Source organism: Salvia miltiorrhiza, chromosome 5, assembly GCF_028751815.1.
Source record: "Salvia miltiorrhiza cultivar Shanhuang (shh) chromosome 5, IMPLAD_Smil_shh, whole genome shotgun sequence".
NCBI classification, from domain to species: Eukaryota; Viridiplantae; Streptophyta; class Magnoliopsida; order Lamiales; family Lamiaceae; genus Salvia; species Salvia miltiorrhiza.
The window spans coordinates 51,722,977-51,747,516 of NC_080391.1; the positions used below are offsets into that span (position 1 = coordinate 51,722,977).

Genomic DNA, 24,540 nt, shown 5'->3' on the forward strand with positions numbered 1-24,540 from the left:
AAGATTGACAAATCTGTACTCTCATCTTAATAAATAGAAACCGGTTGTATTATTTCCTTATTTTTGTTTTATTTTTGAATTGTGTAGAGAGCGGCCCAAAAGTAGTTAGCGCAATGAGTTGTCATTGGTATAGGAAAAATGAACTTTATATAGAATTCTCGATAAAGAAATTATAAGTGGCATTGACCTTTATGCCTGGTCAGGCTGGTCCATTTGGGATATAATATACTTCATCCGTCCACCAAAGATATGCCACAATTTCATTTTTCGTCCGTCCATAAAAAATATGCCACATCCATTTTTAGCAGTAGGGTCCACACCATTCCACTCACATTTAAAATGGGACCCTTACTCCACTACCAACTTCACTCACATTTTATTAAAACTCGTGTCGAAAGTAAAGTGGCATATCTTTAGTGGACGGAGGGAGTAGCTTCTATTGGACACCACGATACAATAAATCAATTGACAACCAGAAGAAATCTTATCTCCCAACTCAACAACACAAAATCGTATGCTAAAAAAAATGAAAAATCAAGAAATAAATGAAACTTAATACCTATACAATACAGGTTCAACAATGTGAGCAACTGTATGTAGCAGAGAACATCTAAATCATGTTAAACAAGGACCAACTCAAATTTATAAGTAATGAAATTAAAGAGATGCCTCAATTTTTCAGGCCACACGGAATAAAGACTGGCATCTTCACGGCTTGAAAAAAGCACATGAGCATGAAAAATATAGGACTACTCTAAGAGAAGAAAACGAAGGTCCAACTTCAACTATTAAAAAGTCGAACCCATCATCCTCGCTCACCTGCAACAACATCATAGGACACAATCAAACAATTCTTAAGCTGTCTAAACCAATAAGCATCTGAAATTTGAATCAAGCATATGAGTGCTCCCATAAAAGGAAACAACTGTTGCGAGACAGATCGCTCAATTATTATATTACAACAAAATTCCATATAACTAATATCTATTTTTCTTCTGGGAGTGAAACCAGAAAGAAGAGACAAACACGGCTCATGCACTTTCTTTTTTATTAAGAAAGATATTAGCGCAGAGAACATGTTTCCCTTCAGCAGCCTCTATCTAATCATCGCATTAGTTAGACCTGGGTAACTACAATGTCGAGGCACAACATCCAACTTAATACAAATTACATACCAAACATGGCTCACTCAACCAAATATCAGATCGGGGGTACTATATTGTGTCCACTGACAATATATTGTTCAAAATTTTGTCAACCAAATTTTGATTTTCCAAATTAATATACAGGATGAGTTTCCCAATATCCCAAACTGAAACCCTTAGGACTAGGGCATACATATGCAACATTGACACATGTCAATCTCAAGTCGTGCATCTACAAAAATAGAAAAGCATGAAGATATAACATGTGACATTAGTATATATATCCAATCCAAATGTGCCAATTGTGGAATCTGTTGAGCTGGTAAACTTGAGGCTAGAAATCACTTCCATTGATAGATTTTGCAGACCATAAAAAGCATATTTCCTAATTTCGTAATATAATATGGGGAACAACAATCATAAGAGCATCCGCATTGGGACCTCCTTGATAGCCTCCTTGATAGCCTACTTGATAGTGTTTATGTTATTGAGTAGGTAGTGCTGCATTGGGGTTCCTTGATAGCCTACTTGATAATATTAGTTTTGATTTTATGTTTTTCATTTAAATTTTATTGCATAATTTAAATTGCATATTTAAATACTGGATTAAACATAAAATTTAAAATTACTTAAAATATAAAAAAAATACATAAAAATTTAAAACGGTCGGTCAAAGGTGTGGATCCATGACGGAGAAAATTGTAGGAGGAAAAGAGGTGTGAAGAGAAGAAGGAAGAAGGAGAAGAGGTGTGAAGAGAAGAAGGAAGAAGGTGGGGATGTTTTAAAGAAGAGAAGAAGGAGAAAAAAATAAATAAATAAAACGGTCGGTCAAAGGTGCGGAAACCGAGAAACTGCAGTCAAAATTCGAATATAATTCGAATTTTCGAATTTTTCCTTTTTTTTTTAAATTGGGCGCGTGCATTGCACGCGCCATCTCCTCCGCCCATTCGAGGATACTCGATAACTCGAGGAGCTCCACGCTGCATCGCCCTCCTCGACGCACTCCCTTTCCTCGAGTACCCGTGATGCGGGTGCTCTAATCCCAATAAGAGGCTGCATGGATATATATCATATTTGACATCGTGCCACAACTAAAGAGGCAAAGGGAAAATTAGTCTAATTCTCTCGCTAATTTCTAAAGAGGTGAAGCTGTGAAGGTACGAACTATACGAGTGAGAAGCAAGTGGATTCCCACAGAGCCACAAAGATAATCCCCCAATTTTTAAGGCTAGGAGAAAATGTTAGCCTGCTTTGTTTGTAAAATAATGTATTCTCGAATTCCATTGATATGGCGAAAAGAAAAGAATATTCACATGACACATCGCATGTTAGGCTTTCCTCATTTTTTTAATCCTATATTGGAGTATAATTGAGATACTAGGTAAATTGCAATGAAATAAAACAAATCGAATTTATCATAACAGGACACAACTCTCCATAATCATCATGCAGAATAGACAAGCAGCAAAAACAGCAGGGATATCTTATCATGAAGATCAACGAGTGACCGCAAATCGAATTCACGATGCAAAACCTCAACAATTCCTCAAATTTCACCTTTCTCATTTTGCGGCTATGCGAGCGATGAAATCCTCGTAGCGGATCTTGCCATCGGATCCGACATCTACCTCTGGGATCCACTCATCGAACTCGGCAGGCTCCAATTTCTCGCCAATGCTAGTAAGGATGTGCCTGAGCTCCTTCACGACGATGAAGCCAGTCCCCTCTTTGTCGAGGACCTGGAAGGCGTCACGGAGCTGTTTGTCAAACGGCTCCACCTTCATGTGCTTCGACATGAGGTCGAGGAACCTCTGAAAATCGAAGGGCGCAGTGAGTTTCTCCTGGGTGATTATGGATTTCAGCTGCGCCTGCGTGGGGTTGCCGCCGAGGGAACGCATCAAGATTTCGAGTTCGGAAGTCGCGATTTTGCCGTCGCTGTCGGCATCGAACAAATTAAACGCTTCCTTCATCGATGCTATCTGGTCATCAGTCAGCCCCATTTTTCGTGATCTTTTGCTCTCTTTTGCGGTTGGCTATTGTCTGATTCAATTCCTAAGCCTCTCAATAGTTTCTGTTTTCGAGAGAGAAATCTGATTATGTTGTCGATGATTGCGGAAACTAAGTGAGAATGGAAATGGTAAAAGTCATATTATATATATATATACCATTTTTTTCAAATATTCCACGAGGTAAATAGTAGTATTTTTTTAAGATAAAAATAAAATTGAGTAGCCTTCTAGTTAATGATAATATTATCATAGAGTCTTAGTGTAATAAAAGTTTACAGAAAACGTGGAAAAGGGTGACATAATTTTTTGGGAGAAAGACACAAGTAACCAAAATGAGATAGTTTAGGACTTATATAGCCACCACTTTTAAACTATGACTTTAGGGGTCAAAAGTCATTGAAAAGACAAAATAACCCTTACTAATTACTAAATAAAAATAAAAGAAAACTATAATAAATTTTGTTTACTTAAAGAATAAAAAAACAAAAATAGAAAACCTAATTAAAGAAAAAAACAACAGAATTTGAATTCACTCCCTTTCTTCTGCGGTTTCTCCCTGCCGTTCTCTCCCCCAGAAATTGAATGTAGCGGTGGCCACCCTTCCTCTCCAGCGGCGGCGACGACGTTCCTTCCTCCATTGGCGGCACTCCAGCAGCACGGCGTTTTCTAGCGGGCGATCCTCCAGCGGCGGCGCTTCTTAGGGCTCCAGCGGCGGTGCCATGTTCTCCGGCGTTTCTACCCTCTCCTCTCTCTCCCTCTCTTTGCTGCGGCGACGAGTGGGCAACGCTTAAATGGGTGGAGTCGCGGTCGTGGCTACGGAATGGGAGGAAGGATTCTCTCAGCCCACAGATTGCTCATTGCCTAAGTTTAGGCCAGATTGTTGCTGGAGAAATTGAGGTTTGAATTCTACTGCGAATTCCAATTTATTAAACCCTATTCTTGAAATCCGGCCCACTGGGATCCTCACCCTTTCCGATCCCTCCCTCAATAGCGATCTTGATTTATCCTACAATAGTGATTATGCCGAGGAAAGCTATGTTTTTAGAATTGTGAAATTAGATAACGATGGCAATTTGAGAATTCATAGCTTTGTTCAAGGTAGTGGGACTCTGACTGCTAGTTGGGCTGTTGTGAGTGATCAATATCAGGTTTATGGATTATGTGGTTACAATGAAACTTCTCCCATTTGTGGCTGCCCTTCACAAAACTTTGAATTCATTAATTCGAGGGATACTAGCAGCGGCGGCGACGAGCTTTCTCTCCAGCGCAGCGGCGGCGACGAGCTTCCTCTCCAGCGGCAGCGACAGCAGCAGCAGCGACCCTACCTAGGGTTTCTACGGAATGGCAGCGGTGACTCGGCGGACTCCAGCGCAGCGGCGGCGACGAGCTTCCTCTCCAGCACAGCGGCAGCGACGAGCTTCCTCTTATACTTAACTATCCTCTCTCACTCTCAAAAAAACTTGCGAAAAAAGAATGTCTGAGCAGCAGAGTAATCCTCCTACGGAAGCAGAGTAAGCCACCACTTCCGCAGGAAGACCATCAGCGATGGCGGAAGACGAGCAACAACTAGAAGAGCCTTCGGACAGTAGAATAGATAAAGTGAGTTATGAATTTTTTTTTTCTTAGTTGCATTAAAGTTGTTACTCGTTCAATTACATTTGGGAGTTCTAATATGAGTATTTGATGTTGTTTTGATGATATGTTTTACAATGTATGTGGTTTTTGAATTGGTTTATATTGTAAATTTGCAATTGATCCAGTGAAATTGGTTATACACACTTGATTACACAATTGGTGCATTAGGGCATCACCGAGGGGCTGTCGACGAGCAGTATTTGTCCCAGTATAGGCTTCGTGTTAGTCGTCGGATATTTTCTGTTACTGTTTGATATTTAGGTTGGATTATGATTTGGGTTGTTTTGGATTTGGATCAGCTGTGTATGAATTTATCTATCTATTGTGCACTTATTTTAATTAACTGTGTACCTGTGGATGTTTTGGTTGATTTCGATTTGGTAAATTGAAATGAATTTAAGAGGTTCAATTTCTTAATTTCCATTGCCCAAACACCCTCAAATCGGCCAAAAAGAATTGTTCTACGGTGCACAATGACAGTGCGCAATGACAGCACACAGTTGAACGCATACACAGTTGTGGGCTAACTACCCTTTAAACGGGGCATATTTTAGTAATTGAGATGCAATTAAGTGAAATTAAATATTCAAATGTGTTAGTAAACATTATATTCAATAAAATAAGTTAATTGTGTTCATATCCATCACTCGCTCAAACATACTGAACATATATCACATGTAACTTAAGTGTAGTAAGTGTATATATTAGTGTGCATATAATAGTGGAACCCTAGTTTCTTCCTTTGACGACCGTTCGTCTCCGGCGTCTGACGATGGATATTGGCCGGCGTGATTCAGTCCAATATCAACATAGAGACAGTCTCAACCTTCCTTCGGTCTCTGCTAATTTTGAGAAACATTCTAAAGCTCAGATGGACGTTCCCGGTCCTACCCCTCCCGTGGCGACTCAGACTTTGGTTTTACAAGGGGATTCTCGCCGGCAAGGTGTTCATACTGATGTGGATAGTTCCAATAACGAGGGTTTGGTGGTGGAAGAAGAGTTGTTGCTGAATGACAGAAATTCGCTGCATGGCAAAGGCGTCGATAATGGCAAGGGTTTTTCTTCTTATGCGGACATAACGGTAAATCGGGCTCCCCGTCATCCTGATTTGCCGGCTCATCGTTTCCATGCCTTTCGGCCAACTAAAGAGGGAGATCAATTCTCCTTTAAGATACCTAAGGAGGAATATGTTAAAGCTATTCAGGAATTTTCTCATGCTGTGATTGGTAGACTTTTGCTTCGGAAAGGGGATAAGCCGAAACCGGCGCTGGTTGTGAAACAGGAACTTCAGAAGATGTGGAAACTGCGTGAGGACTGGCAACTTATTCCCTTGGGCAAGGGATACTATACTATGATTTTTAAGAATGCCGAGGATAAATCTCATGTCAAAGGAAAGATGCTGTGGGAAATATTTGGTGGTCACATTAGACTCAGAGACTGGGTGAGGAACTTTGATCCTTTCAAGGAACACTCTTCCTTGGCTAATGTTTGGGTGCGTATTCATTACCTCCCTATAGAATATTGGAGGCCGGAGCTTTTAACTGGTATAGGGAGGTTTGTTGGACATCCTTTAAAGATTGATGGGGCCTCGACTACACGTGATTTCGGGCAATATGCTAGGCTGCTGATAGAGCTTGATATGGCAAAGCCTCTACCGCACACTCTTCTTATTGATGGGGAAGACAATTCTTTTCATGTGGAATTCACGTACGAATATCTACCGTTCTATTGTTCTAGGTGCAAAGTCACTGGTCACTCTTTGGATAAATGTCGTAAGGGTAAGGATAATGGAGGGGATAAGGACACGGCTGATAAGCACAATGGCGCGCCGCAGAAGCAGCCGCAGGTCATGTCTAGACAATGGCATCCTGTGCAAAATACAGAGGATGGGGGAGGCACCTCGACTGGAGTTGACACTGAGGGTTTTACCAGGGTTGCTAAGGTTTCTAAGGGTGGAAAGGTGCAACCTTCTACTCCGGGCTTGACTGTCATGCAGAATAATGAGGTTACTAAGGATAAAGCGCCAGTAACCTCGGGGAGTCGATTTGCTGCGCTACAACAGATGAGTGAGGACCAGGAAGGGCGAGGTCCGGATTTTCAGCCGGTGCCGCATCAGGTTCTTGATGAACCAATAATTGAAGATGGCTCTGATAGTGATGATAGTCAATATGAGGATCAGGATGATGTGGGGGATAAGCTGGTGGATGTTGTTGAGGAGGATCAGGATCAGCTGAAGAAGCAAAGGAATTATGAGGAGGATGTTCAGAATAATAATTTACAGAGGGCGGATAGTGATGATATTGCGGTACAAAATGCGATGAAAGCCCAAAGACTTGAACAAATCTTGGCTATTGCTAAAGCCCCGATGCAAGTTAATACGAGTAAACGCCGGGGACGCCCAACCAAACAAGAGCAGGCTGTCCGAGCAGCGGAGAAAATATCTAAGCAGGCGGAGGATTGTATTAAGACGAGGCTAAGGAATTCGGGTGAGACGGGGGTCAAACCCCGGGAATTTATTATTGACAACAGCAATAGAGCGAGTATCAAAGCCATGGATAACATTGCGAAGGAAAGCTGGGCTGATGAGGTGGAAAGAAGTGGAATTTCCTCCGCGAATTCATAATATTAATTATGAATATTGTTGCTTGGAACGTCCGGGGTTTGACGGATGAATCCAAAAATTTGTTAAAGGAACATTGTCGTTCTTTTTCTTCTATTTTGGTGGGTTTGATTGAGCCGAAGACGGCGTTTCATAGAGTCCGTCCTGGTTTTTGGCACTCTTTGAATTTGATCCCGATACATCAAAACAGTCGGGGTTTCATGTGTTCTAATATTTGGGTGTTGGCCCACCCCTCTTTACTGGTTAATGTTATTTTCTCTTCTGCCCAAGTTGTGGTTGTTGATTGTGTGTGGCAAAGCTGGGATTTTCGCGTTGCTGTTGTGCATGGTGCCAACAACCATGTTGAACGTAGAACTCTTTGGGGTGATCTCTCGCGTTTCACCTCGGGCCGCACGATTTTTATTGGGGACTTCAATGCCATCAAGGGCGCCCATGAACGTATAAGCCTGGTTTCTCCGAATAGAGTTTCTTGTATCGAGTTTTGCAATTTTATTGATGGTGTTCAGATGATTGAATCTCCTACTGATGGTATTAGATTTACTTGGTCTGGTAGGAGGTTCCTTCCGCGGCATGTGGAATCTATCCTTGATAGAGCCTTCTTTTCGCAGGAGTTCGCCGATATGTGGGATACTATCGTCACTTCGGCGCTTCCTCGGATCATTCTCCGTTGGTGTTTCAATGCCGACGTAACGTTCCTATGGGTCGGGGGCAGTTCCGTTTTTTGAATATGTGGACTCTTCATCCTAATTTTATTGATATGGTTTCTGCCTCTTGGATTATTTCGACTGATACTCTGTGTCCAATTCTGAGAGTTATGCTTAAATTCAAGAGATTACGTGCTGATATTAGGGTATGTAATAAGGATGTTTTTGGGAATGTCGACGCTGCTATTGCTCGGGGACAAAAGGAGCTGGTTATCATTCAAAATCGTGTTTCGAGGGAAGGGTATACTGATGATTCTTTTGATGCTGAGATTAATTGTCAAGTTGAGATTAATATGGCGCTTACCCGGAAAAATAGTTTGTTACAACAGAAAAGTCGAGCGGCCTGGTTGAAAGATGGTGATAGAAACACTGCTTTCTTTCACCGTATTGCTAAATTTAAAAAGAGAAAAACGACGCTTCACGGACTTTGCATTGATGGTGTTGATGTGTATGATTCGGGGGTGATTGAAAGACATATTATTAATCATTTTTCTTCGTTATTCACTGATGATGGGAGCCCACTGGAGGAACAGTTCGTGATTGACGCTTACGTTGGGTCGGGTGTTTCTGAAGCTCAAAATATTATGCTTGTTAGTGAACCGGATGAAGGCGAGATCACAACCGCGGTGTTTAGTATGGACGTTAATAGCGCTCCGGGTCCAGATGGCTTTTCGGGAATGTTCTTTCAGAAATGTTGGAATGTTATTAAGAGTGATGTGATTTCGGGGGTTCAGACTTTTTTCCGCCGCTCTTATCTGCCTGTTGGTTGTAATGCTAGTAATATGATTCTTATTCCTAAGAAAGACAATGTTCACACGGTTGCGGATCTTAGACCTATTGTGCTTTCTAATTTTTTCTTCAAGATTATCTCGAAGATTTTGGCGATCCGACTCAATGCGGTGGCTGCCTCTCACGTTTCGAATAACCAATTCGGTTTTATTAGCGGTCGCAGCATACATGATTGTATTATGCTAAGCTCTGAGGGCTTTAACTGCATGCAGCGTACAGGACGTGGAATGAATATGGCTTGTAAAATCGATATTCGGAAGGCGTTCGATACAATTCGTTGGGGCTTCATTATACAAGTGCTTCGCGCCAATAGCTATGATGAGCGTTTTATCCGTTGGATACAGATCATTTTTTAATCTGCGAGGATTTCTATTTCCTATAATGGTAGGCTCAGCGGTTATTTTGCGTGCTCTCGAGGGGTGAGACAAGGGGATCCTTTATCTCCTATTTTATCTGGGATCGCTGAAGATGTTCTAAGTCGTATTATAAGCAGCTGCGTGGATTCTAGACGCTTGGCTCCCATGGGGTTTAGTCGGGTTTCTGATTTCCCGACTCATCTTTTCTACGCGGATGACATCATCATCTTCTGCAAAGCTACTGTTAGAAATGGTCAGAAAATTCAGGAGATTCTCAGCTATTATGGTTCTATTTCGGGGCAGCAATGCAGCCAAGAGAAATCCAATATTTATTTTGCTAGCCGTGTTCCTACGGATAGACGGAGAGCTATCCGGCGTGCGTTGGGTTTTTCTATTGGTACTCTTCCAATGACATATTTGGGGATTCCTATCTTTGTTGGTCGGCCTCGTGCATCCTATTTTATGCCGATTTTTGATAGAATCGTGCAGAAGTTTGCTAGATGGAAAGGGATGCAGCTTTCTATGGCGGGAATAATGTGTCTTGTGCAGTCAGTTATTCAAAGCTCAATCGTGCATTCTATGATGGTTTACAAGTGGCCTAAGGCGCTTTTACATGAGCTTGACAGGAAATGCAGAAACTTCGTGTGGACAGGGAGCACGGATACGAAGCCTAAATGTTTTGTCAGTTGGGGAAGAGTTTGCTCGCCTAAAGAGGAAGGGGGGCTAGGGATTCGTTCCTTTACTTTGATGAATCAATCGTATCTTATGAAGCTGGCATGGAGAATGATAAAAGGTCAGGATTGGGCGCATCAAATTCTTCGGTCCAGATACCTTAACCATTTTGGTTATGCTAAATTTTCGATTGCAAATTCCACTATCTGGATTGGTGTAAAGCATGAGGTGAATCGGCTTGTGGATGACTCGTATTCTTGCATTGAGCGTGGCGATAGCACCTATTTTTGGAAAGATGATTGGCTTGGATACAAATTGGTGGATAAAATTCGTATCTCGCATTACATGCATGCTTTTCTGAACTATTCTGTTCAAGATTACTTCTACGATGGTGTTTGGCATTTTTCTGCTTCTTTCGTCAATAGGTTCCCGGAAGTTGTCGCTGACATTCTTTTACTGCCTATGACGGGAGATATTGATCGTAGATACTGGAAACATTTTGTTAAAGGGGAGGTCTCGGTGGCTCTGGCTTTCTCGAGTATTGGGCATCGTTTCCCTCAGGTGACTTGGGGTAAGTGGATCTGGGAGCCGTTTATCCCGGTTCGAAGATCCATTTTGTGTTGGAGAATCATTCATGGGCGCCTCCCAACTTTGGATGTCTTAATCCGGCAAGGTCTGATTGCTCCAAATGGGTGTCCCATATGCTTTCAAGCTGAGGAAAATATTAATCATATTATGTGGCAATGTGATAAAGTGCGACGCATCTGGAAAGAGTTCTTGTCTTGGTTTGACAAAGATATTAGTTTGGGCTCTCAGGATATTCATTCTTTTCTTGTGGAAGCTTGGAACTCGTCTTTCAGTCCGCATATTCAAGCGTTTTGGAAAGCTGGCATTGTTACAACCATGTGGAAAATTTGGGATAGTCGGAATTCTGTGGTTTTTGATAACGCGAGTTTTGAGCCCCAACCGATTCTGATCTTTGTGAAAACTTTTTTTAAAGAGATGGATAAAAGTTTTGCAACTCTTGGCAATAGTAAGAATACTTGGGCAGATTATATGACCATGAGGAAGTTAGGTGTTGCTACTCGTCCTGCTCCCCCGCCTCGTATGATTGAAGTTTACTGGTGGCCTTCGGTTAATCAATGGATCAAAGTTAATATCTGCTATAGGTGCTCCGGGCGCTATTGCGGCGGGAGGAGTTTTCAGGGATAGATGGTCGGTGGTGCGGGGCTGCTTTCACATCAAAGGGGGCGTAGGTTTCGCTTTTGAAGCTGAGTTGCTCGCGGTTATCACTGCTATTAACATTGCTCATGATCGAAAATGGTTACACTTGTGGGTTGAATCCGACTCGATGTACGTGGTACATCTCTTGAAGTCAAAATCGTTGGATGTTCCGTGGCGTTTTATAGCATCTTGGAAAGGTGTCATTCGCCGACTCCAGGACTTCAATCTTATGGTGAGTCATATTTATAGAGAGGGTAACAAGCCCGCGGATATTATGGCCAACGGTGAAAGACAAGAGGGATGGTGGCCCTTGGCGATTCCTGAGATCTCGCAAGCGGTGGCTGCTGACATGTCTACACATAGCCATGTTCGTATGGTCTGAGCATGTCGAGCGTGGCTTTTTGTGTTTGGTTGAGCAGATGGGTGGTTCGTTCAGGGGCGCTGTTGATGTCTTGTGCGCTGGGTTTGCTGTGGACTTTTGTCATACATCTTGCGGTCGTGGTTTCTGGGTGTGGCTTTTCTTCAACAGTTGGGGTGCCATTTGCTGGATGGCGGTGATCGTGGTCTGGTTATGTTGCTGGTCCTGGTGTTGGTTGGCCTTCCACTTTTTCGGCAGTGGAGGTTGGGTCCGAGCGAGCTGCTGCTGGTGTTTAGTCTTTTCTGCTCGTGGATGGTGTTTTCCCTTTCGTGTTTGTTTTGTGGTTGGTTGTCTTTTGTTTTGTCTTTTGTTATGTCTCTTGTTCTTCCTAGCTCGTTGAAGCCGAGATACTTAGGGATGATGGTTCGGCCGGAATCTCTGAAGTTTTCTCATTCCGCTTCAACGTTGGGGTTGTTTCTTCTTCTTCGAGTACTCTTTTTCCTTTTAAGGTTTTTCCCTTGCGGGTTTACTTAAAAGGTTTTAACGAGGCTCGCCCGTAGTTTGCTCTCTCTTGTGCTCTCACGGGTCTTTGGTTCTTTCTTTTTTCCTTTAATATAAGCTTTATTTAATAAAAATTAGTGTGCATATAATAGCATCTTAGTAATTTACACGTGTTTCATTAAAAACAAAGATCCGATTTGATTTATTAACCATTGAAATGAACTTAGGAGGTTCAATTTCTTAATTTCCATTGCCCAAACACCCTCAAATCAACCAAAATGAATTATTCTACGGTGCACAATGACAGTACACAGTTGAATGCATACACAGTTGTGGGCTAACTACCCTTTAAACGGGGCATATTTTGGTAATTGAGATGCAATTAAGTGAAATTAAATATTCAAATGTGTTAGTAAACATTATATTCAATAAAATAAGTTAATCGTGTTCATATTCATCACTCGCTCAAACATACTGAACATATATCACATGTAACTTAAGTGTAGTAAATGTATATATTAGTGTACATATAATAACATCTTAGTAATTTACACGTGTTTCATTAAAAATAAGTATCCAATTTGATTTATTAACCATTTAAATGAACTTAGGAGGTTCAATTTCTTAATTTTCATTGCCCAAACACCCTCAAATCGGCCAAAAGGAATTGTTCTCTTAGTCTTGGTTTCTTTTTTTTTGGTTACCCAGGGTTTCTTGCGGGTGCTTTTGCTTGTTTCCTTTGTCTCTGGTCTCTCTTTTTTCTTTTCTTTTTAATAAAATTTCTATTTCAGCACAATGACAGTACACAGTTGGACGCATACACAGTTGTGGGCTAACTACCTTTAAACAGGGCATATTTTAGTAATTGAGATGCAATTAAGTGAAATTAAATATTCAAATGTGTTAGTAAACATTATTGGTGAAGTATAATTGAACGGGTATAGATTTTATCGATGGATTATTGTAGAACTATGAATTATACCTAGTATTGCTTGAGAATCGAGAGAGAAAAGTAAGGTTGGAAGCACAAAATTCCGATTGCTGCCGTATTATAAGTGAAGATAGCGTAAAATTACAAGGTACATGCTAAGGGCTATTTATAGATTACATGTTAAGGGTAAAATGGTAAATTCATCGCTGGAGCACGCGTCCTGCATGGTCGGGGGCATAATAGTAATTCTGTCCTTAAGCGGGAGATTTTCCCGCTCTCTCGGTGATTCCTCTGGCGAAGACCACTTCTCTGGTCGAGAGTGGTTTCTCTGGTGCAGATCGTTCCTCTGATAAGGCTCATCTCTCTGATTTCTCTGCAGAAGCCCGTTTCTCTGACTTATACCACTTCTCTGCTCTGCACATATTACTCCTCATCAATTATATTCAATAAAATAAGTTAATCGTGTTCATAACCATCACTCGCTCATACATACTGAACATATATCACATGTAACTTAAGTGTAGTAAGTGTATATATTAGTGTGCATATAAAAGCATCTTAGTAATTTACACGTGTTTCATTAAAAACAAGTATCCGATTTGATATATTAACCATTGAAATGAACTTAGGAGGTTCAATTTCTTAATTTCCATTGCTCAAACACCCTCAAATTGGCCAAAAGAAATTGTTCTACGGTGCACAATGACAGTACCAGTTGAACGCATACACAGTTGTGTGCTAACTACCCTTTAAACGGGGCATATTTTAGTAATTGAGATGCAATTAAGTGAAATTAAATATTCAAATGTGTTAGTAAACATTATATTCAATAAAATAAGTTAATCGTGTTCATATCCATCACTCGCTCATACATACAGAACATATATCACATGTAACTTAAGTGTAGTAAGTGTATATATTAGTGTGCATATAAAAGCATCTTAGTAATTTACACGTGTTTCATTAAAAACAAGTATCTAATTTGATATATTAACCATTGAAATGAACTTAGGAGGTTCAATTTCTTAATTTCCATTGCCCAAACACCCTCAAATTGGCCAAAAGGAATTGTTCTACGGTGCACAATGACAGTACACAGTTGAACGCATACACAGTTGTGGGCTAACAACCCTTTAAACGGAGCATATTTTAGTAATTGAGATGCAATTAAGTGAAATTAAATATTCAAATGTGTTAGTAAACATTATATTCAATAAAATAAGTTAATCGTGTTCATATCCGTCACTCGCTCATACATACTGCACATATATCACATGTAACTTAAGTGTATTAAGTGTATATATTAGTGTGCATATAATAGTATCTTAGTAATTTACACGTGTTTAATTAAAAACAAGTATCCAATTTGATTTATTAACCATTGAAATGAACTTAGGAGGTTCAATTTCTTAATTTCTATTGCCCAAACACCCTCAAATCGGCCAAAATGAATTGTTCTACGGTGCACAATGACAGCACACAGTTGTGGGTTAACTACCCTTTAAACGGGGCATATTTTAGTAATTGAGATACAATTAAGTGAAATTAAGTATTCAAATGTGTTTGTAAACATTATATTCAATAAAATAAGTTAATCGTGTTCATATCCATCACTCGCTCAAACATATTGAACATTTATCACATGTAACTTAAGTATAGTAAGTGTATATATAAGTGTACATATAATATCGTCTTAGTAATTTACACGTGTTTCATTAAAAACAAGTATTCAATTTGATTTATTAACCATTGAAATGAACTTAGGAGATTCAATTTCTTAATTTTCATTGCCCAAACACCCTCAAATCAACCAAAATGAATAATTCTACGGTGCAAAATGACAGTGCACAGTTTAATGCATACATAATTATCCGGTTGATTTTGATCAAACGTGTACAAATTGAATCAACTGTGTACGCATTATATTCAAGTGTGCTCAAAATAAATATTATAATAATAATAAATAAATATGTAACTTAATTATTAAAAAATTAAATAATATGATTAATTAGTAATTTAATTAACTAGATAAATTAACAAAGTTAAATATTGATTAATTTCTAATAAGAAATATTTAAGCTAATTCATAAATAATATCTCAACTGTGTATATTGTTCAACTATGCACACATTTACACAGTTGATTTTGATCAAACGTGTACAAATTGAATCAACTATGTGCGCATTATAGACTTATAGTCAAGTGTGCTCAAAATAAATATTATAATAATAATAAATAAATATGAAACTTAATTAATAAAAAATTAAATAATATGATTAATTAGTAATTTAATTAACTAGATAAATTAACAAAGTTAAATATTAATTAATTTCTAATAAGAAATATTTAAACTAATTCATAAATAATATCTCAACTGTGTAAATTGTTCAACTATGCATACATTTACACAGTTGATTTTGATCAAACGTGTGCAAATTGAATCAACTGTGTACGTATTATAATCAAATGTGCGCAAAATAAATATTATAATAATATTTAATAAAAAAAATGTGCGTAAATTAAATATTATGATTAATTAGTAAATTAATTAACTAGATAAATTAACAAAATTAAATATTAATTAAATTTTAGTAAGAAATAATTAAGATAATTCATAAATAATATGTCAACTGTGTATATAGTCAAATGTGCACAATATTTATACGGTTGATTTTGATCAAACGTGTACAAATAGAATCAATTATTGTGCACGTATTAATTTAATTAAGTAGCTAAATTAAATAAATTAAATAGTATTGATTAATGAATTAATTATTATACAACTGTGTACGTATTATAGTCAACTGTGTATATTGTTCAACTGTGCATATTATTTACACGATTGATTGACTTTGTACATAGTTGATGTTTTACAACTGTGTCGTTGTGGATGCAACTATGTTTATGTTTATTTTATATTTTTCACACTCAATGTGGTCTTAGACGTGAAAAAACAAAATTTTATCATACAAAACAATAAATCATGATTTTGATATCAATATATTCTTCACTGTGTCATTTACATATAGAACACAGCCAACATAAACACACTGCGTAATTTAGCTCAACTGTGTAGCTAAGAACACCTTCATATCTCCCAACTGTATCTTCAAAATCAAACTTTTATTTTATATTTTTCACACTTAACGTGGTCTTAGACGTGAAAAAACTAAATTTTATCATTACGCAACAACAAATCTCGATTTTGATTCCAATATAGTCTTAACTGTGTCATTTACGCAGAGGTTACTGTGTACTGAAATTTTCTCACCAAAATCAGAAAATAAAACATACAATTGATACATTTGCTATGAATTTAACATACATATCTAAATACAATCAGAATGCCCAAAGAATTTCGTCCGATCCAAGCTTTTTCATATAAAAAATCGCTAATTTTTTCAGAATTTTCGTGGGTTTTCGTCGATAGAAAAACAAAGAGATGAAGAATGAACAAACACCCAAATATTCATGCATTTATTCACCAACCTACCTTATATTTGCATTTACTATCACATTAATTGATTTGTACGGTGAATCCTTAACATGTGAAATTCTCATGGTTGAGGAAGATAGCTTCATTTATGAGAAGAAGCTCAAATTCGAGAGAGAGAGAGAGAGAGAGAGAGAGAGAGAGAGAGAGAGAGAGAGAGAGAGAGAGAGAGAGTGTCAATTAGAGAAGAGAGAGAAAGAGTTGTTGGGTTCAAAGAGAGAGAAAGTCATTTAGAAAAGAGAGAGTCAATTTCATTTTTCTTTTATTTTTATTCTCTAATTAGTAAGGGTATGTTTGTCTTTTCAATGGCTTTTGACTCCTAAAGTCATGTTTTATAGGTGGTGGCTATATAAGTCACAAACTATCTCATTTTGGCTAAGGAAGGGAATTCTCACTAATTTTTTCTCATGCATCTTAAAGAATATGAGATATAAAGTAGGTGAAAATCACTAAAATGTGATAAAAATTTCTTTAATTCTTTCTTTTTTATGATTAATTTTCAAGCTGCATCCTTGAGGAATGCTGCAGACTGCTTCTATATTCCCTCAATTTGTCTCATTATGAGATGGACGTGTAGAATCTAACTTACTAATATTTAACATACAGAAAAAAAAAATACTATATTCAAATGGATATATATGTACTCAGAATGCTACAATTACTGTTATATCTCAAGCATACGTAGATTTAGAAAATCATTTTTTTTATAGATTATATATTTAACTTACCACGTCCAATCACTCGATGCATGCTAAACCTCGTTTACGTGTAGCTGACGTAAATCCAACTCGGAGTATTGAAATTAGGTGATATCATAGAACAATTCAATGAGAAATAAATTAATTTTTCTTATAAATTGTTGGCCTCCTTTTTTAAAATTTTTAGTATCCTGCTATTTCAATTAAATAATAGAAGGACAAGTGTTATAGTTTTTTTTTTTTTTGAGGGGGGACAAGTGTTATGGCTGATACTAATAGTTGTAAAAGCATTTTGACCTTTGACCCTTAACCACGTCGAAAGGTTCCAAAGACTAAGTTAGCGAGGTGCTCAAAAATGTTATTCATAAATTGACATTCAGATATGCATCATCAATTATAGATTAAATTCACGAATATGATTGGTAATATCGTAATTAGTTTATGATTATAATGATGATCATCAAAATATTATTAATACTTAAATGCTCCATACAAAATAGTGATATATAGAATTTTGTTCTCATCACTAAAGTAGTGGTAGTAATTAAGAAGAGAATGAAAACAAACTTTATGGTTACTTGGTTTGGTCCGCCTAAGAAAAATGCCCATTTTAGATTGGGCTGACCGCCCCAAATAAATTGAGGGGATATTACTTTTTCTTTTCTTTTCCTTTTTGTCGAAACAATGATATTTCTAGCCTATTAATTTATTGGGCTTGGAGAGAGCTGAAAACTTGGATTAGATTTAAAAGTTGGGATACTTGAGATAGGAAGTGATAACCTTATTACTTACTACTTGCTTAGAATAAAAAAGATCTTTGATAATTAATTTAATACTCGAATTTAAATTAAACAATGCATTCATATTATATCTGTTATAAAGAAATATTCTAGTAATATAAATAAATAAAAAATAATAATTTAATAATTTCATGAATTAATTGGCTGTAAATTTATAGTACCAAAATACATACACTTCAAAACTTTTTGGTGTTTTCCATGAATGTCAATTTTCCTCGAACCAAAATTGACATTACAAAATTAAAATTAATGTTGCAAGTTTATCGATCAAGACAATATATTTTGAATATTACTTTTTAAAATAAAATTGAAAATAAAAAGAAATTCAAGTTAGAATCTAGCTCTCTCCATCTCATCACCTAGTCTACCCCCTTCTTCTGTCGCCGCGGCTCCTTCATCCCCGAGGACCAGCTCTCTATTTTCTATGAGTTGGATTTCTTTATATTTTTCATTTTCTTAAAAAATAATATATTCAAAATGATGTCATTTTGATAGATATATTTAGGGATGTCAATCGGGCCAGCCCACCGGGTTTTCGGGCTAGCCCTATCGAGTTCCGGGTTAGTCGGGTGCGGGCTAATCGGGTTGGAGATTTTTTCGGGTTGTAAACCTTCAACCCTAACCCTAAACTTTCGGGTTTCGGGCTAGCCCATCGAGCTAATCAGGTTAAAGGCGTAAAAATAAAATTATCATTTTTATTTTATTATTCCTAATGATCTAATGTATAATGTATAAAATATACATAGATATTAAATATATAAATTATATAGCAAAGCATGAAAAGCATGAAATGCAAAAATATAAGATATTCAAGATTACATAAACAAAATTATATTAAAATGAGATAGTAAAATTTAACATGTATCAATGCACTAGAATCAATCTGGATTATTACTGAATAATTAGTGGATTTGTCATGCACGTCTCATTGACAGAAAAAAAAAAAAATTGGTATCACTTTAAAATGAGATACTAATAATTAATTTCTAACTAATGAGATACTAATAATCAATTTCTACAAAAAATCCGTAATTAATTTCACTTTTTTAATGAGATTGCACACACACACATATATATTCTAACTAATTAATTTCACTTTTTTTAATGAGGCTACATATATATATATATATATATATATATATATAGGGGAAGGCTAAAATAAGAACGCTTCTTAAAATATAAATTAGGAACCATTTTCAGCCCTTAGATTATCAAGATCTACGATTGATTCATCACCTTGTTAGATAAATTCATGGTCCTGAGTTCGAATCCCAAAGGTAACAAAAAATTATTTTTCGCAATTCATGCCTTTATACAGTTTATTCATGTGTGTTATACATAAAATTCATGCATTTTTGCTGGTTCGTAATTCTTAAAATAAGGGTGGTTTATTGAATAACCGCCCTATATATATATATATATAGGGAGAAGATCCATGGAGAATGATAAATATTTTGAGAATAGAGAATGCGTTCGAATAAGTCTGAAATTTCGATGAATAAATCAATATATCGTATGAATAAGATTTTTGGCCATGGTTCGAATCCTGATATGGGCGAGATTTTCATTATTTTTACCATATTTACTGAATACATCTGTTCATTATTTATGTTGATCTATTCGTAAAATTTATAGGCTTATTCGTTATTTTTCATTCTCTCGAAAAATATAATTCTCTATGGATCCCTACCCTATATATATATATATATATATATATATATATATATATATATATAAGCAAATACCATAGATCTAAACATAGCAGAAGTTGTAACTGAATGCATCAGTCACAATTCCGTCAGCCCACCGGGCCAGCCCATCGAGTTTTCGGGCTAGCCCTATCGGGTTCCGGGTTAGTCGGGTGCGGGCTAATCGGGCTGGAGATTTTTTCGGGTTGCGATTTTTCAACCCTAACCCTCTAATTTTGTCGGGTTATTCGGGTCGGCCCACGGGTTTCGGGCTGCATTGACATCCCTAGATATATTTGCCACGTTAATTTTGATTTTATCACATTAATTTTGATTTGTGAAAATTTAAAATACATGGAAATTTTCATAAAATCTCATAGTGTATATTTTATCTGCAATTTTATAGTGTATGGAAAAACTAAATTTTGACTATAGTAATTAAATTTACAATCAATTAATTCTAATTTTATTTAGTGATCAAATACTTTTACGTAATAATCATTTTACCTTCAATTCTATAGAAAGAACATGACTATTACTTTTAAGAGAATTGCAATTATAAAAAAAAAATCATTTTCAAATGATATACCAATTTTACTAAACCAGTCAGTCAGGCCGAAGAGCATTAACATTACTCCATCCGTCCCAGAAAGCTTGGGCAGTATTCTTTTTCGAATTATCTCGTGAAACATGAGTATTCTCTTTATATAGTACTTCCTCCGTCCACAAAAATTATGTGTTTATTACTATTTTTATCCGTTCATAAAGGTTGTGTGTTTTTCTCTTTTTAGAAACCTTCTTTATACTTTAAACTTCATTCACACTCAATATTTACAAAATATTTACTAGTATTTACTTTTACAGTTTGGTGGGTCAAATGACAAATGCTACCTTTTAACACTAAAATCACATCTTTCAATTTTTTTATTAAAATTTGTGTCTTCCACTCCACCACACACTATTTGTAAACGAAGAGAGTAAAAGTTTTATTCTTTATTCACATTTTTTTCATTTTTATCTATCACAATTAACAACATAAAAAATACTAATATTTTAAAATTCGTGTCAAAAAGAAATTATTTAAATTTCACGGGAATAATAATAATTATAGGGTGGGTTCTCTTTATCAAGGAAAAATAAATAAGAGTCAAATAGAAAATAAGAAAAAATAATAATAATAATTTAAAGAGTGAAATTTTGATTTCAAATGATAGTATTGGTGAATTAAGTCAGAAAAAAGAAGAACAAAAAACGGAGGTGGTGTTGGTGTGAACATAACAAAATTTGGTTTCCCCTTTCGCAAGCCAAAAATCAGAAGTCGTTCGATTCCATCTCGCCCACCCTACTAAATAAGATAAAGCCCATAATTTCTGAACGAAAACCCATCATTCAAGAATTATTCTTGCGTTTGATTTTGGAGATATCGCTGAGGAATTTCGAAGCAAAATAAAGAATCGATATTAATGGCGGCAAGCGAAGGAGAAATTCAGCCGAGACTGCAGGAGTTGCAGAAACAGCTGGCCAAGAAACAGTTGTTCGAGGGATCTGTTTCCGAAATCAGATCTCTTCTAAAACAACATTATTCAACCGCTTCACCTAATCTACGCAAAACGGTGCGTGTCTTCCATTTTATGTTAATTTTGATATATGTTCGGATGAATGTGTTCGAATTATTGAATGATGTTGCTAGTCGATTGATGGGAAGTAAGAGAATTTGCAATTTTAGGGTTTTGGATTAATATTTATTTTATCGAGTTCAGAAATGGTCGGGATGATTATGTTTAATTTGTGGTTGAATTATAAGGTAAGAATCACTTAGGATTATATTAGTGTACTGTATTGACTAAGTTCAGAAAGGATTTAATTTTGCCAAAATTGAGAAATTGAAATTGAAATTGATGAATGGGAAATTGATCATGTTTACTGTTCTGGCATATTGTGGATAGCATATTAGAAAGGTGTTTGAGTTATTGCTCTAGGTTTGTCTTGATGATTCCTTGAAAACGCTCTCGTGATCGTTGCAGTTTTACACCGTTGTGTGTCGTGTTGCAACTGTTTTGAAGACGAGACACACTTCCCCCGGGTTTTGGAATGCTGGGCTCAACCTCTTCCAGGAGGCTGAACAGCTCGTTTGGGACGCCTCCGAGAGAAAGCACTTGCAGAGCTGCATTGCTCAGGCGCAGGACCAATTAGGCGAAGTACAAAACCGGTCTGAAGACTCTCGAGAGAGTAGAAGTAATGGAGGTGGAAGATCTTCAAAAGCTTTCCCATGTATATTTGTGCTATCTTTGAGCTTATGGTGAAAATGGATCTGATGTGTATTGTATAGTGCAGGTTATTTATTTGAAGGGCATCTCACTGTAGACCGTGAGCCTCCACAGCCGGCTTGGTTGGTGCAAACGAATCTGCTGACTGCCGCTGCTGCCTTGCTTCATGGTGAGTCGTCAGCAGAGCAGACGGGGATTGCCAACTCGGGAGAAGGTGCTACGAGCCTACTGCACGAGCTGGTTAATAGCCTGGATGATATTCTGCCGGAGGTATCTTCATTCTTCCTTTTTCTTCTCGAGCAACTATTTCTTACGTTTGCATCAATTCATTTGGCTAGCATCTCTGGCTCTGCAGAGTTTTAATCCTTCATATTTTCTTGCAATAGAAGACGACATTTATAACCCCTATTTAAATTCTTAAAGTGAGTAGTTAACCCTAACTAGGGATTAGTGAACCCTAATGGAGATTAATACTCCTAAATGGGAATCGGTGAATGGTGACCCCTAATTGGGGTGGATGCACCGTGCATTCATGTACACAAATTTTTATCATTGACATTTGTTGTGTACGCATATTCTTGAATTGAATAACTCGACTATTTCATCTCTTGTCTATATCCATGCCTTGCCAAAATTGCATGTTTAGTTACTCACAAAATCATCCAACATGCTTAAAATATCATTACTCAAAGCCTATCATAATTTTGACGCTCTCAATCTTATTGGTTCAAGTTTCTGCCAGCTGATTCTGGGGCTCCAAGAGTGCCACCTGCTAGCAAGGAAGTCGTGGCAAATCTCCCCATCACGAAAGTTACAGAAGGAATCTTGGTGAAGCTCGGTAAAGATGCCGTGTGTTCCATTTGCCAGGAGAACTTGGTCGTAGACGATGAGATGCAAGAGTTACCTTGCAAGCATATGTTCCATCCTCCTTGCCTCAAACCATGGCTGGTTAGATTTATCGCAGCATCTAGATCTCCTTTTAAACTCTCTTTTGCCCTAATGGAACATAAGTTTTTCTATGAATCTTTGATTTGATAGGATGAGCACAATTCTTGCCCAATCTGTCGCCATGAGCTAAGAACCGACGATCATGCCTACGAAAGTTGGAAGGAAAGGGAGAAAGAGGCGGAGGAGGATCGGAAAGGGGCTGCCAACGCGGTCCGTGGGGGTGAATACATGTATGTGTAGAGGGAGATGAAAAGCTTTCATGTTATGCCCTTATTCATTCTACATATCTCTCTATCTCAATTGTGTTGGTGTTCATTGATTAATATAGTTTGTATGATTGGTTCAAAAAAAATATAGTTTGTATGAATGTTGTTATTGAGATTTGAGAATAGAATCCTTGAATCAAATGAGCTTTAAATGGGCCTTGCTCACTTTGTGTGAGGCCTTATGGCCCGTTAGAATATGGCGTCTAGGGTGAGATCTATACAAAATGCAAGAAAATTATATTAAAGTGTAATTAAATATACAAATAGTATAATGATACTTCTAAGAAATATACAATATGTAATGCAGGTGAAATTGAACACGAAAATCTTAGAAATAAAGAAATGCTGAACCAAAAATATAAACACAAAATTGCGTGAAATAAATAAATGCTGAATAAGATAACCTGAAATAAACAAAATTAAGAGACTCTATGCAATGCGGGTGAAAATAAACACAAAAATGCGTGAAATTGATCAACTCTGAATGAATGACTCAAAATAAACAAATTTGAGGGTCTATAATGACGAGGGAAAATGAAAGCTCTAATTTTCACTCAAGAGATTTGGTGAGCCAGGTCGAAAATTTAGACATTTTCAAGCCCGAAAACGGATACCTAGACATTTTTAATTAAATTGTTGATAGTTCATGGTTTTAATTTATAATTGATATATTTTCTAATAATTTAAAATATTTTGGATAAACTCTCGATATTTTATTGTGTTAATTGATATTTTCAATAGTTCTAGAATAAATTTGAGAGAGAGAGAGAGAGGTTGCGGTTGCGGTTGGAAAGGGTCTGAAAGTTCAATTAATTACTGCTATGTTGGTTGGGTCAAACTAAACTTGATAAAATGGTCCCAAAAGGCCCAAAATTGCAATAATAATATCAATAAATCGGCATTGATTGCAAATGCGGCCACTATATAATAAATTTATTCAGGCTAAATTAATTTTACTTTAAAATTGTGAGTTCTAAGAATTCAATTTCACCAACATCATTTCATAGGATAACTATAGTAGTAATTTGTATTGTTGCATATATTATCGTTTTTCAGTTCTGTTATGCCAATCAGCATCTGAGAAATAATGTCCCAATACCAAAAATTATAAGACTCGTCCTGCAGAATCGTTTGTCGACTTAATTTATTTGTTTTTACCCACAATTAAAAGTTATTATTATCATTATTATACACAGTATCCAAGTAAAATAAAGAAACAGAAACATGTTTATAGACATAAAAGCATGTGCATAAGGTTACATTGTTGATCTATATATCCTCAATCTCCAAATTTCAAAAATTAAATTAACAAAATGCTCGAATTAAAATTTATTAGAGTTATCTATATATCCTTTTCCCTTTTTTTTTTTTTAAAGTTTTAATACTTTGCGTGAAAGACATGTAGAAATAGTTACTACTGTTGGTAGTCCCGTTGC

The 24,540-nt window shown here is 36.8% G+C and overlaps 2 protein-coding genes across 2 annotated transcripts; one reads left to right on the forward strand and one right to left on the reverse strand.

Moving 5' to 3' along the window:
* Positions 1-496: 496 nt before the first annotated feature.
* On the reverse strand, positions 497-3,253 carry LOC131024989 (probable calcium-binding protein CML13). Its single transcript, XM_057954587.1, has 2 exons — positions 2,703-3,253; positions 497-819 (listed from the first exon to the last, which is right to left on the reverse strand). Exon 1 carries the CDS (start codon positions 3,143-3,145, stop codon positions 2,708-2,710), a length of 438 nt encoding a protein of 145 aa, XP_057810570.1. The 5' UTR covers positions 3,146-3,253; the 3' UTR covers positions 497-819; positions 2,703-2,707.
* Positions 3,254-20,832: 17,579 nt separating this feature from the next.
* On the forward strand, positions 20,833-23,245 carry LOC131024951 (E3 ubiquitin-protein ligase AIP2-like). The gene is made up of 5 exons (XM_057954529.1): positions 20,833-21,236; positions 21,648-21,867; positions 21,958-22,160; positions 22,623-22,838; positions 22,929-23,245. Exons 1-5 carry the CDS (start codon positions 21,087-21,089, stop codon positions 23,076-23,078), a joined length of 939 nt encoding a protein of 312 aa, XP_057810512.1. The 5' UTR covers positions 20,833-21,086; the 3' UTR covers positions 23,079-23,245.
* The last annotated feature ends 1,295 nt before the right edge of the window (positions 23,246-24,540 follow it).